General features: G+C 41.4%; 1 protein-coding gene across 1 annotated transcript; it reads left to right on the top strand.

Annotated features, from left to right (window-relative positions):
* Positions 1-6,263: 6,263 nt before the first annotated feature.
* Positions 6,264-7,107, top strand: LOC104157435 (nuclear pore complex protein Nup93-like; the record flags this gene model as incomplete). Its single annotated transcript, XM_009694754.1, has 2 exons — positions 6,264-6,442; positions 6,990-7,107. Coding segments are annotated over exons 1-2 (297 nt in total), but the record flags the coding sequence as incomplete, so codon positions are not given.
* Positions 7,108-14,451: the final 7,344 nt, after the last annotated feature.

Genomic DNA, 14,451 nt, shown 5'->3' with positions numbered 1-14,451 from the left:
TTAGCGGCCTCCCTCCTCCCGGGGCTTTCTCTCTTTGGCCGTCGGGCCGGCCCTGCGGTAGAGTGCTCCGATGGGGCCTCCCCTGAGGAGAAGCCCCTCAGGAAGGCGGCTGCCTGAGGCTGGCGTGACCAGCACCGGGCCGCGGCAGGGCTCCTGGCACATCACCCCCCCACCGACGAGTGCTTCAGCCGCAGTGCAGGCCGCCGCGGCGGGAGGCTGGTGGGGAGCACTCGCAGGCCTTCTCGTGGGCCTTTCTGGGGCTCCTGAGGGGTTTCTGTATATCTTTGCCCGAAAAATAACCTGCGTTAAAGCAGCGGGGCCGGCCTTGTACGTGCGAGGAGTAGTCTCTTCTTCCGAGCTGGTTTGTGCTGGTCGGCAGTGCAAAGGCCGGCTGTAGAAGGGGAGCTTAGCATTGTAACCAAGATGCCATACTGGTGCTTCAGAAAGCAGAAGCTCGTTGTTTGAATGGGCAGGTGTCAGGGGAGTGAGTCTGTATATGCATGTGACTTGGTGTCTCCGTTTCCAGTTCTGTGCGTGGGGGCCAGTCCTCACCACAGCGGGGGTGCTGGTTGGTCCCTGACTGGTGGCAGAGAACCTGCTGCCTGGTACTTGGTGGTGGGAACTCATGAAAGGCACAGTGTTTTTTACACTATCCCTGGCTCAACTTCTGTTTCACAGCAGGTTTTGGTAAGCTCATGTGACCTTGTAGTTGCCAAGCATTGCTTTCATATATGCCTAGCAGGATATAGAAGACTTCCGAATGCAGAAGGTAAACCATATGTGATACTTGGAACTCTTGTGTTTTTCAGATCAGTAAGTTTGCTGCAGGACAGCATAGCTATCTTTAAGTGCTTAAAGTGGACCCTTCAGACTATCCCTGAATGAGAATGCTGACTAGTCCTTTCCCCCTACCCCAGGTCACAAGTCCTCTGTACCAAGTCAGCAGTGCTGACTTCTCGTGCAAAGCGGGTGCAAATGACTGTAAAGATTTCTTACAGACCATCTCGGATACAGAACTCTCTTTCTCAACCTAAAGAATGCTATTTGTTAGTCCCTCGTAGGCAAGATTCTCTCTGTGTTACGGTTTTGATTTTCCCAGAGTCATCATATAGTGTGCAGAGTAACTTACTCTCACTGTTTGGTCCCAGCTGCAGGCAACGGCCAAACTTCTGTGACATGATGTGGAACTGCCTTTGTGTTAACACTTGAGCTGCGGATGCACTGGGTATTTGTATTTAATTTGCAACTACTGTGGAGTGCTGGGTGCCATCTGCGTCCCAATGTTATTCTAAGCCAGAATATGTTAACAGTGAGTGGAAGGGGTTGAGTTAAAGTCCAAATGCAAACAAGGGCTCCTTCCCTCCTCCTTCAATTTGGTCATGTTTTCTTATGGGACAGTAGTTGGGTTATGGAGAACTAAGGTGAGGGTGACAAAGGAAAGCCAGTTTGTGTGCGCTTTACTGCTGTCAACTTATTTTGTGTCTCTAAAAGGGTTTCCTACTCCTTGGGAAAAATTCTAGGGGCTTACAAATAGGAAAAGCTTAAAAAAATTGCATGGAGAATGTATGTGATTCCATCATCTAAATCTATAATGTTCCTGTGGTGATAATATCACAGGAAATTCGGGGGGGGGATGCGGTCTGGATTTTCATGTCAGGAATTTCAAATGCCAAACTAAATGCTCTATTTAATGAGGGTTGGTTTACCACCTTGTGGAAGTTAGTGCCCTACTGAGTTGGGTGAGAGTCAGGCACTTAAAGTAAGTACTAAGTGTTTGGAAAAGAGGGAGAATGGTAAGATGGCAAAACTGCCAGCTGAGTCAGTCAGGCCAGACTTGAGACCACTGTGAGGTACTTCAAAGTCTAATGGCAGATAAAAGGCAGTATTGACAAATGCATGATAGTGTATATTGGAAGAAATAATTTAAAATGCCTACTGTTTGGTTCCAGGTTAAATAATGAACGTGATAGAGAAGAGTCATGTGTCCTTGTTTGTCCTTTCTTACAGTGCAAGAGCAAATAACTGAATGTTATTGCCTTTAAAACTTTGAAAAGAAAACATGTCTGTTCAACATATGTACTGTTAGAGCTCTTTGAGATTGTCAAGATTGGGCTTTTGCATGTCTACGTACAGATGAGATGAAGAACAAAACATATAAGACTGAAAGTCTTTGTGAGAGGCAAGGAGGATTAATTGGTGGGTAGTAGAAGAAACAATAAGTTGGAAGATTGTTGTGTGGCCTGTTCAGGGTTTTCCTGCATCAGCCTTTTGTTGCTGGGGGAACAGACTGTTGTACCAGATGGAGTACCAAGTATAGCTTGGAGCTTTTAGGTATTTGTTTTTAAGCTGGCCTATGCTGATTTCATATGGCTTTAGTGTAGCTAGGGTATGGACGTTTTCCCTTTGCTAGGTTTGATTAAACATTTATTATTGTGCTTTACATGCTAGAGGGCAATCTGCTGAAAATGTGCAGCAGATATTTGGGTTGTACTTGGTCACTTCCACTTGGGGGAACATGGAAAATAAGATGGGAAGAGACCTCAAGCCCCAATGACGTGTCTCTGCTCCTGGTTCAGGTTCAGTAAGTCTATGTCATTTCTGCTTTATGCATGTCCTACTCTTAAAAAGCTCCTGTGACAGAGTATCTGCATCCTTGGAAGGCAACTTATTTCAGTGTCTAACTAATATCCTACAACTGTCATTGTGCTTTCCTTTAAAAACCAACAAAAATTTGGCCACCTGCTCTTTGATTTCCATCTCTGCATTTCTTAATCAGTTCCCCTGTCTGTACCATGGGGATTATGTTGCTGACTTCCTCCTTGAAATGTCTGGATGTCTGCTTGTGCAAAGTGCCGTGCGAGAGGTAGGTATTATTACTGCTGTTCATACAGAATTCCCCAGGTCTGCAGAATGGGCCTTTTACTTATTCATGTTTAGCTTAGTAGACAGAAGCTGCTACGCTATCTGTAGCAGCCCAGGCTTGGAGCCTGTCAGAAAAGCACTTTTGCCTCAGATCTCAGCTGCAGCAAGTAAAGAATTGCCCACTTTCTCTTACTAGCGTGCTCTTGTGTCTTCCTTCCAAAAGAAGCTGATCCTGACTTGTCAGACTGGGTCTCTTGAGCACTCTAGGGCGGGGGCCTGTACAATTTATTCCTCTTCGTTAACTAATTTGAAGAATCTCTTTGTGACTTGTGGAACTGTATTGGTCCATCAGCTATTCTGAATGTAGTAGGTGAGGCTTTCTTCCCCCCTGCAAAGTCTTCCTCCTTTCTGTTTTCCATAGCACTGGAAAAATCTGAGTTTTTTTAGTCTGTTTCTCAAATTTAGTTAATTAGATGACACAAAGCCTGTCAGCTTATGAAGTACCACAGACGCACACACATTGGAGTATTTCAGCTTTGCGTCTTTCTGAAGCTAGTACAGTAAAAGGCTCATCATGGCCGTATTTGGAGTATAATGGCTACAGCGTTCTTCGTTACATAGCATTGTAGTGCTCTTGAGGAGTTTTTTAGGTAATAAATCATCATTTATAATCAGTCTGAATAGACTTAAGAAACCTGTCATCATCTTTTCTGGTTTCTTCTTGGCTTAAATCCAGTCAACTTGTACAATATATAGTGTTTATTAGTGGTTTTAAATGTTGGGGAAACATTAACCTGGGGTTTAATGGAATAGTAGTCTAATGCAGCAGCTTCTATTGATAAGTCATCAAAGTTGTTTTACGGAAGAGCCTTTTCAGTCCTGGCTCTTAGCCCAAGGTCGATCTGGTTTCACAGAAGTTAGTTTAATTTCTGATGTATTTTCTTTCCCTTAGGTGTCAGTTTGTTGCTTTTTCCCCAGCCAGACGTGAAAATCTGCCATCGCTCTGCTCGTTACTGTGGTAGCAGTTTCCATCTTGCACAGCAGCATTAAGAGTCAGACTGCAGTCTCTTGAATGCAGTAAATTCTGTCAGGGTGGAGACAAAGTTGTTCGTGCTGTTACTCAGTCTACATACTTGAATTCTGTCGCTTAGAAAAAGCTGGTTAGTGTTGGCTCTCTAGATAAGTTTTGAGCTGTCACTTCCAGTGCTTGGTTATAAACACGGGTAGTTTAACCTGCTGCAAAATAACTAGTTTATTCAATATTTACTGAATTCAGATCAATCTCACAGAGTTGTTGCAGTTGTCCTACATTGGCAAATTTGTGGGACAGACCTTATGTGGTGTTGACATGGAATCTATGGCTAAAAAGTGCAGGTTTGGGAGCAGTTTTATAGTGCACTGATTTTCATGCTTTTGGTTTCAGTGCTCTGAGAAGTTAGTGCCTTCTTACGCTCCCGGCTTTTTATCTCGTTGGTAATGAAAAGAGGAAGTGGACCGGATCAGATCAAATCAAGCTGAAGTCTGTGCTGTTCTTGCAGTTGCTGCTCCCGGAGGATCTGCTCGGTTCTTAACTGTACAGGAGCATGGCTGTTCTGGTCAGTGTCTGCCAACAGAGGCTGCTTCTGGCAGGGGTGCACCTGAGTTATCGCAAGTAAACACTGGAAAGATGTTCTGTACTGCATTGCAGGGCATGAAACTGCTTATTTCCACAGCCGTCCCTCCCCATTCCCGTCTATCTCTGAGACATGCTGATCTATTCAAACAAATCCAGTCTCTGCTATCTTACCTGATTAACAAGTCAGTGCAAATATGCTCGCTGCCTCCCCCAGTAGCTCCCAGATTTCCAGAAATGGGTGGGGAGTGCTTGTGAAATTCTCTGTTCCCGGATGCCGGCTGTTAGGGTTTGTCCTGGCACCCAGGCAGCAGGGATCAGTTTCCCTTTCTACTTGCATATGTCTGAATGAATCATCATGCAGTACTTTTAAATCACTTGTCCAGATGAAAGCTGTGCTGTTGCCACTGGTAGTTGTACTTGGGAATGGTGGTGAGACTGAGAACATGAGGAATATTAAAATTGTACTATTCAATTGCTTTGGTGTGGTTGAGGGGTACCAAGAAATACTTGAATTGCAGGCTATTTTTGGTTTGTAAAAACGCCCTGTTTTCTTTTTGATGGGCTCCCTTGAAGCCCATAGTCTCCATTGATATTTTTTCTTTTTTTTTTTTTTCCTTTTGAGTAAAATGATATGGAGCTGGAGTTAGTGCTTGAGATCTGGTTTCTCTTGTTTGATCCCAGGCACTTTGGGTTAGGGTGCAAATGCTGTAAGAGATTGTAATGGAGATTCCCATGTCTGTAGCACCATTCAGCAAGACAAGATTTCTGTGATCTTCTCCTTGGCTTTACAGAGGTGCCAGGTGCTCGTAGCTGATTTAGCTGCAAATTGTGGATTTGGTTTGGGTTTCATATTTCATTAATGTGGACATCATTGCAGCTACATGTTTGGTTTTTTTTCCACATTGATCCCAAGCATGTCCATTTTTGTCCTTTCTGTGAAAATAACAGGCTCCATTCTGAATTTGGAACTGCACGATGCACTAATAACCTCATCTGTTATGGCCCTTACCTTATGCTGTTAGTTTCTTTAACTATGGTCTCGTTTGGTCTATGAAAGCAATTCTCACAAACACTGGTAAAACTTTCTGCGTGCATTGAAGTAAGACGCTTATCTTCTACGTTACAGCAACACATACTTATTTCTTTTGACTTTGGAGGTTAGTGACATATGGATTAACACATTTTAATATATGACTAGTTATGGCTGTCTGTGTACACGTATAGGCTCGTCTGTCTTGCTCTTAATTTAACCTCATGTTTCTAAGTTATGTGTGTGGTCAGCCCTCATATATATCTATGCATGCGTATGTATGTGTCTACATTTATAATGTATAAAAATATAGAATCATAGAATATCTTGAGTTGGAAGGGACCCGTAAGGATCATTGAGTCCAGCTCTCCAAACTACTTATATATATGTGTATACATGTAATTTATAGCTAAATTAACACAAAATTCTTCACAGGGACTTCTCTGCTTTCACTGTCCTTTATATCAAGGCAATATATGAACTGTTGTATGGCATCTGTATCCCACTTCTGACAGGTCCATAGATCTGCCTTAAGGATGTAGTTATACAAGGCAAAGCTCTCTGAGACCACTTGAAAATATTTCCTTGATGTTTAGCACTTGGGGAGGATGGGCAGAAGAGTATCCTGTTCTAGAAGACCCGCTCTTGCTGGTCTGTCTGTGCCCCCATAGGTATAGAAACTGTTTATAGCTAAGGAAGAATTTTCTCTCTTTCTCTGAAGGTTTCTGTGCATCTTGAGTGAAACCTGCAACAAAGATGGATACTGAAGGCTTTGGAGAGCTTCTCCAGCAGGCAGAACAGCTCGCAGCCGAGACTGAAGGTATTTCTGAGCTCCCTCATGTAGAACGCAACCTGCAAGAGATCCAGCAGGCAGGGGAGCGCCTTCGTTCTCGCATTCTGACCCGCACTTCCCAGGAGACTGCAGATGTTAAGGCGTAAGTACAGAGCACCGGCATTGGAAACTCTACGCAGAGGGTAGAAGCTGTTTATGGATTTGGTTTCTAACGTTTGGGGAGTCTTGCTGGGAGGACATGCCTGGGAGAAAGAGTAACTGCAAAGCTGGCTTGGTTTTTTTCACCCCCACACACCTTTCTCCTACTTCCCAAAAAAAGAAAAGTAATTGAAGGATTTATCTGAGGAGCTACCATTCCTGATTTCAGGCACTAAAGCCAAAAAGTGCAGTACCTCGTTCTGGCCGCTGCTGAAGACATTTACCAACATGCTATAGAGTTTTTCTATCTGGAAGGACTTGGCAACTGTGCAGTACTGCAGTGGAAAAGAAGAACGCGTTCAGCAGGGCTGAGGTGGTTAGATATACACACAGAGCTGTTCAAAGTTTGTTTTTTGTGCAGTTTTCATAAGGCAGCTGGGAGCACTGTCTGTACATAGCTAGCTGCTGACCTAAATATTGGCAGTGACTTTGGCTTTAGAGTTCTGTCTGTTCAATACTAATTTCATACCTGTACAATTTCTTCCTTATAGGTCTGTTCTTCTGGGGTCTAGAGGGCTTGATATATCTCACATTTCTCAGCGACTAGAGAGTCTAAGTGCAGCCACTACATTTGAGCCTCTTGAACCTGTGAAGGACACTGACATCCAGGTAGGGGCGTTTCTGATGTGATTTACAGGGCCCTTGTAACTGCCATTCCTGTGTTGTGGTTCAAAGCTCTTCTAAGGCTATTGTGGAAATAGTCTTGCTCTGTGTTTAATTCACTGGCTAGAGGAAGTACAGAGGAGAAATGCTGCTTTCAATGATGAAAGACGTTTGAGTTAGCCATCAGAATGCAGCAGTGAGTACCAGATCGGCACAAGTACTTTAAGTTCCAAACTCTTGGTGAAGTCAAGAGGAACTAGGTACGTACTTACTGCCTTTGTAGACTTGTCTTGCTTGGCTTTGAAAGCCTAAATTGCACAGGGATACCTGTCCCTCATAGTTTTGAGACCTTTTTTTATGTCTGATTGGAAGAACACATGTGGAAACACTTGGCAATTTTGAGGTGTTGGAATAGGGGGCATTTAAGTCAACATGTATAAGAGGTGAGTATAGCTTTTTCTTTCACTGTATCTCAGATGTCATAACCTTGTCTTGGTGGTAGACCGACTTTGCCATGTTTCATATGCTTTACCAATGTGATTTAATTTTGTAAATTTTCCTGCAGATCATCTCCCCAGGTGTCTTAGAAATTAACGTGACCCATCTATTTTTGCTTTATAATAGTTCCCTGCCCTTGTAGAATATCTTCGTGACAAAGAAGTCTGCGGTATTCATTACTCAGTTAAGAGCTGGTTATGGAATTGATGTTGTGCGTTGCATTGAAGATAAGTCTGAATTACTGGTTAATCATTTTGAAGCTTACGTTATCTCTCCTTATTGGCAGATGGCTAAGTTAGGAGGCTCAAAAGAGTTGTAAGGTATTCTCTTTCACAGAAGTACTTAACTTCAGAAGGGAAAGGGAGGGAGTTACCCATTTTATCTAATGGTATGTTTTATTTAAGCATTTAGTGCTGTCCATTTTGGGTGGATGAGTCTTCGTTCCAGTCTCGTTCTAGAGTTAGGAGCCCTGTGGTCTCCTGTCTTCCGGCAGATTTACTTACTCCCCTCTTCTTTAAGGCCAGTAGGCTACGTGTGTGCCATGGGGCCCTTGGCACGGAGATGTTTCCTTTCAGTGCAAGCAGTACTTCTCGCTGTCAGGGTGGCCTTCTTGGGCTGGGAAAGCAGAGAGGTGACTCTGTGTGTGTGAGAACTGACTACTTGGGGCACCTAATGTCTTTCTTGAAGATGGGATTTCTTCTTCTGCCTTTGCACCTCTTTACCTTCTGGCAATTCCTAGCATATTTGGCTATCTTCTCTCTCCCTCCCCAGATTATTTTCTCCTTTTTTTCAGTAACAGTTAGTGCACTCTCGAGTCTTTATCTATTGCATGATTGTAGAATGAGAGCTCTAAACCACTGGCATTGTTCACTTTCTGCCTTTGTTCCAATTTCTGATGTTGCTGTATTTCTAATTAATGATATTAAACTTGGTACGTGTTTTCCTTGACCCCATTCTGTCTAGATTATTTTTTTAAGAACTCTTCCTTTTTTTTTTTTTTTTTTAGGTTTACTACTGCTGTTAATTCTTTGATTTCTGGTGTTTTTCCTTTCTGCTTTAAGAGCAATTTTATTGTAGATTCCCAAGCCCAGAGGCAGTGGAGCTCTTGACTCTTTGGATCTGAGATTTGTGGCATATGAGAAAACAGATAGGACTGTGTAATACTTGCATTTTATTTTACCGATTACCTAACCAAAATGTGAAGGCTTTCTTCTTTCTTAATTATACCAGATCTCAAGGGCTTGTCACTTGAGATGGTGATTCTGGTATATTCTGGTGATCTTCTCAGTATATTTTCTCATCTCTAGTATATATTTTCTTTATAACCCATGTCAATATTTGAATGTTTTTCATTAGAATACATCTATTTCTTTGAAAAAGAAAGTGTTTAAGTTTGAATTCATGGCAGTTGACATTATGGAATAAGCTTGCTATAAACTAATAAAATTATTTAAATAAAAATAAGCATATTTATTTTTTAAACATAAAAATAAGTGACAGATGAGATTTCTTAACTGGAAAAGCTTGAAGGATGTGGGAGGAGATTTTTTTTTTTTTTAAAATATCTTACCACCTGAAATCAGATTTTTCAGCTGTACTTACACAAATTTGCTATCTGAGACCCATTGACTTCAACTCCAGGTGATTTTTGTGGGAACTGGGTACCTCCCTTGTGTAGGCATTCTTGAAAATTTCTCAAATATTGGTCATCTTGCATGTTTAGGTGCTGAAATGCCTCTGTGTCTAGCCGTCATTTTCAATCTGTCTTTTTGCTGCTGAAGTTAATGATTTCTTTGGTCTCAGAGAGACAATCTGAAATGCAAACATTTTGAAATACAAGCTGGTTACTTTTTTCTCTGTAGAAGGCATTTTAACTGACTGAACGTTTTTATATAGTCTGTTTCTCGTAGAATTCTACTCCATCCTAGTGGAGCTTGACACGAAGCACATGTGTAAGAGCATGTCTAAGTGTCATCTAGTAAATAAGAAATTTCTCATTTGTTGTTTTCAAGCTTAATAAAAATGTTTAAGATTCTGAATAAATACAGTGCTTTTTAAATAAGTTTATATTGTGAATGTAGATACAATTACATCCTCCTGTTTAGGAAAAGCTTCAAATTTAGCATAAAAACAGTGGTTAATTGCAAATCAATATGTCTAAATGGCCAAATAAGCCAATGAGATTCAGCCCTTCCTTTAGGAAAATAGCTAAAAAGTACAAATGAAAAACAGGATTGAAATCAATCATTTAAATCAAAGTTCCCTGCTTGCTGTTTTGAATCATGATTAACGCTGGTGATTTAATCAGTGATCACTTTAATTTGAATCTAACTACTCATGTCTGAGGCCTAATACACGTGTGCTTTGAATCTTAAAATTTTTTTGCAGGCCATGTGCAGAAAACATAGTAAATTAGCTAAAACTGATTTGCAATGGGAAGCATGGCAAGGTGCTTCATTTGAGATCATCTTGCTGGCACATGAGGAGAGTGTTGGTTTTAAATGTTGTTTTTCTCCCTGTTTGTTTTGCAGTTAACAGGTGCAAGGATTCTTAGGTTGTTTTGCAGAACATCATCCTCTGCTCTGTCTAAGGATATTTGCAGTCAAACCTCAAGCTGTCTGGCTGATGTCGAAAATGATCTGTTATCTGAAAGCAACTTGCTTGGAATATGGACAAGTTTCTGCACTTATCTGTAGGTTCTGGTATGCAGTCATCAACAACAGGATCTTGTCCTTTCAGCGTAGTTTTTATTAAGTTTTTGTTCTTAGTTCCAGAAGAGGACCTTCATGTTAGACACTGCTGATTATCCTCTGATTAGCTCTGTTAACCAAGTAGATCTTAAAATTATTTGATGCTTTAGATAAAGATGTGCTACAAAAGCTTCTTCCTATGTTACTTTTTCATATACCTTCTTGATTGTTGGGATTTGTTTTCATTCTTCTTAGCTAATTAGTTTCATGAGGCTTCTTCAGACTTGTTGTGTTTGTTTTGGGCCAGATGTAGCTATCCCTTTACACTGTGTAGAATTCTTCCTCTGTAAGTTGCTCCCATTGTATCCTAGAAGGCAGTGTGCAGAGTGATGTAAGGAAGGGACCTGGTTTATTGTTTTACAGGACTTTACTATTCCTCTGCTGTTACTCAGTATTTACACAGACATACTGGTGGGGTTTAATTCTGTGGATTGGGAAGGGCTGTTCTGTTCTGCATAAAACTGCAGCTTGCACTTTCTAGCATTACCATTACTCTTTTTTTTTTTTTAACCAACAAAAACTTCTTCCCAAATACTTAATGAACTTGGTTCACAGTTTATTGTCAATATTGTAGGCTCAGCTGTCTTTTCTTGGTCCTGTCTTTTCCTGATACTCAACACACAGACTCGCAACCTTGTGTAGTTTGCAGCAAATTTATTTAGCCTTAAATCCTGTCTGAAACTTCCTTATCATCTGTAGGTTCTTTAACACTTCAATTATTCTTGTACGTGTGGTGTCCCTCAAGCTGCAGTTTGAGCAGGTAGTGTTACCAGTTCATAAACACTTTACAGCCTCGTTTGATTAAGAGCCTGAAAGTTTTTTTCAGGTAAGCACCTGAAACTGCAAGTCTGTGCACTCCTCCCTGTAAAGCTGGGGTGGGACTCCGCGTTGGTACAGCCTGGGTACGCCACAGCGCAGGAGAATGTGGTGCCTCTGGAGGTGAATATGGGCACTTGTGCCAGTGGCATAGACCTAACGCTCAGCCTTTGCTGACTGTTGCAGTTGTGTGAAGGTTACAGATAGGATTAAATCTTTATTGTATGAATTTCAGGTTTCTGCTGACTTTTAAATTCTGTCAAAGCTCTTACAGCATGAAAATACTCCTTAGACTTCCTGTCATGTGCTCCTGCATCGCTCCTTTGCTTCCAGTGATTTCTCTGATGGTTTGATTGAGCTTCTCCAGCTTTCTTACCTAAAGTATTTACTTACTATCTCTGTTCCTTCTTACGTTGCGGTCTATTCTAGAAGCCTGTATGCAGGCAGCATAGAGAGAGCTAGAATCACATCTTAAATGATGGCAGTCAGCACTGCAGAAGCAGAATTCCAGGAAATATCCTGCTTATAGAGAGTAAAACATGGCAAGAAAAACCAGAGGGGAGCATCCTAGGGCATAAAGTCCTAGAACGCTGATGTGAGACATTCAGAAAGTGTAAGAGAATCTAGGAATTCACCTTAATAGAAGCCTCAGCTTGGGTTAACAAGCAAGAGGGACTTTCTGTACAGAACCTCTTTTAAATGGTACTCCATAGTGCTGACTAAAAAAAAGTGCACCAAATTGCACCTCAATTAATTATCTGAATTATTTATCAGTTGTAAAATGTAGATTGCTTGCACATAAAAGGGTTGTGAGTCCAGGAAATGTCTCCCACTAGAGCAAGTAGGCCGGGAAGATTATGAAAAAGATTCTAGGCTTGCTGCTAAATTATAGGAATTTGTATTTTTCCTCTCTCATTTCAAAGATTGTGTTCTTACATTGCATGCAACAGAACAAATGCTTCTTGCAGCAAATCCAGTTCATAAAAATTCCTATGTCAAGGGTTTATAAAGATTAAGATTTTCTAAATTGTCAAAAAGACTTATTTTGACAAAATCTTTTCAAAGTTGAATATGGTAGTCCGGTGATTCTTGATGTTCTTGAAGCTGTATTTAGCACATAAATGCGTGTTGGTTTGTTTCTTTGTGGCTTGTAAAAAGACGAGGTAAGAGTCGATCATACAAGCTGGTATCCCTTGGTGTATGTGTGTATAAACATACTATTGACATTCTGTTTAGAAAAGGTATTTCTTCACTCTCCCAAAGATGCAAACAATGGTATCCTCTTCTAGTGAGCACTGTCGTAGCAGACATCTCTTGGGTCGCGGTAATGGCAGCTAGAGGAGGAATTACTACAAGTCTATGCGAAGGCTGTGCTACTGTAACATGAGCTTGGACCTGACTTTTGCACGTGTGCTGTTTGGTTTGTTTATGGATGTCAGCAAGAGGTTCGGTGCTGCTCTGGTAAACTTGTTTGGTGTGCCTGGTAGGGGTTAGTTGCAGAATCAAGGCCTGACTTATCCCTACTACGATAGTTTGATTACAGTATATGTTATTCTTTACTGTGTGCTTTCTGTTTTGAATGTATCACAATGTTTTGATACTAGATTTAGCCCCCCCCCATATGCTTGTTTTGAAATGTCTAAGCCCAAAGTCACAGTGGTAATTTCAAGAAATGGTGTTGCTTCGACTTTTAAGGCTTGGTCCAGCTCTGTGCAGATCTGTGAAATGGATGCTAGCAACAGACCTGAGCTCTCCTTGCATACATTGCTTATCTACTTAGAAAGTTTGAGGTGAAGTCCTGGCTCCATTACCCTGAAAGAAAATTTTGTTGAATTATCTCATTTGTACAACAGTTTCACCTTGACCTTCTGATCTAGGCAGAACTGAAATGAAAGATTGCATACTAGGATTTGGTTTTGATTTCTGGGTGTGGATGTTCAGAGTATTGACTGGATAGCTCTCTGGAGGTCCACATACAGAAGTAAGAGCTTTTATCTAAATGAGGGCAGAAGGTTAGACTGAAATTTGTCCAAGTGGCAACTGAGGCAGACTGAAATTAAGCATCTGGGATATTTTCAAGTTTTTCAGAGTACCGTAAACAGACTTCATATCAAAGGCAACTTTGACTTCTCTTTTGGTAGAACCTGGGTCCCAGGATGCTCGCCCCAGCACTGTATGTTCTCTGCGTGTGTGTGTGTATGACTCAAAATTTAAAAATGTTTACTCTGACGTCAGGTACTGAAAGGGTGCATTATTCAACCAGTGAGCTCTCACTGCTATTTTATATTACCATTTGTGATATACTTTGTGGTATCTGCTAGAATAATACTAAAGCCTGTGGTAATCTACTAGAGTGTAACTAAAATCAGAGTTTATAAATGGAAATGCTGACACAACCTTAAAGGGGCAACCTCAAGTGCTGTTCACCATCCATTGTTTGCATTAGCTTAGCCTGAAAATGCATTTTGCAGATTTTGTCCTTTCCCATTTGCCAAACATTGATTTCTCCCCCCTCCCCCCAAGTCCTTCAGTTCTAATGGAGCTTGAAATTAAGGTGGCTTTATTTTTCTGTCGCTTCCTTGTTCACCCTAATCGATGATGCCAGCACAGCTGTGGGGACCTTTTAACCATTGAAGAGCCAGGACAAGGAATGCAAGAGGACAACCTTCTACCTTGTTTTCTTTTTCTGGGGGTGGGGGGGGTGTGGGTTATTAGCTGTTGGTTTCTTTGCATTGCTGCAGTCCAAATGAAAACTATTATTTGTGGTCATAGTTGTGAATTCTTCAAAAGCTGTAGAAATCTTATGCTCTAAAAATACCCCTCTACAGAGGTTCTCAGAAGTCATTTTTTTCCTCCCATTACTAGTGCATGCTAGTATCAAACCCTGCTATCTTCTTTGCCTAGGTTGTCTCATTGATTTCATTCAGGATTTGACCCTTAATGTATACATTGAGGCATGTAAATCAAGAATATAAATATCCCAGTAATTAAATGTGGCCAGAGGCAGTTTTAACACAATTGAAGAGAGCAGTGATGTGGAATGAATGAGTATTTTGACATACAGCAAATGGAGTTAAGGGGTGTGGACCGTAGGAATATAAATCAGAAAAACTTCCTCATCTCCTTTCTGACGTGTCTGCATGTCTCCCTTCTTTTAGGTAACGTGTAACAATTTTACATCAACCTCTAAAGGAAAACTGCAGCCTGCTTGTGGCTCTCTGCTGGGTGGTGAGACTTGCGAGGGCTTCCGCAGCAGGCAGCCGTAGGAGGTAGCCAGGGGTTCGGT

The sequence above is a fragment of the Cariama cristata genome, unplaced genomic scaffold, assembly GCF_000690535.1.
Source record: "Cariama cristata isolate BGI_N322 unplaced genomic scaffold, ASM69053v1 scaffold21382, whole genome shotgun sequence".
Lineage (NCBI taxonomy): Eukaryota > Metazoa > Chordata > Aves > Cariamiformes > Cariamidae > Cariama > Cariama cristata.
The sequence above is the reverse complement of the archived record's forward strand: the minus strand, read 5'-3'. Positions and strand labels throughout refer to the sequence as shown.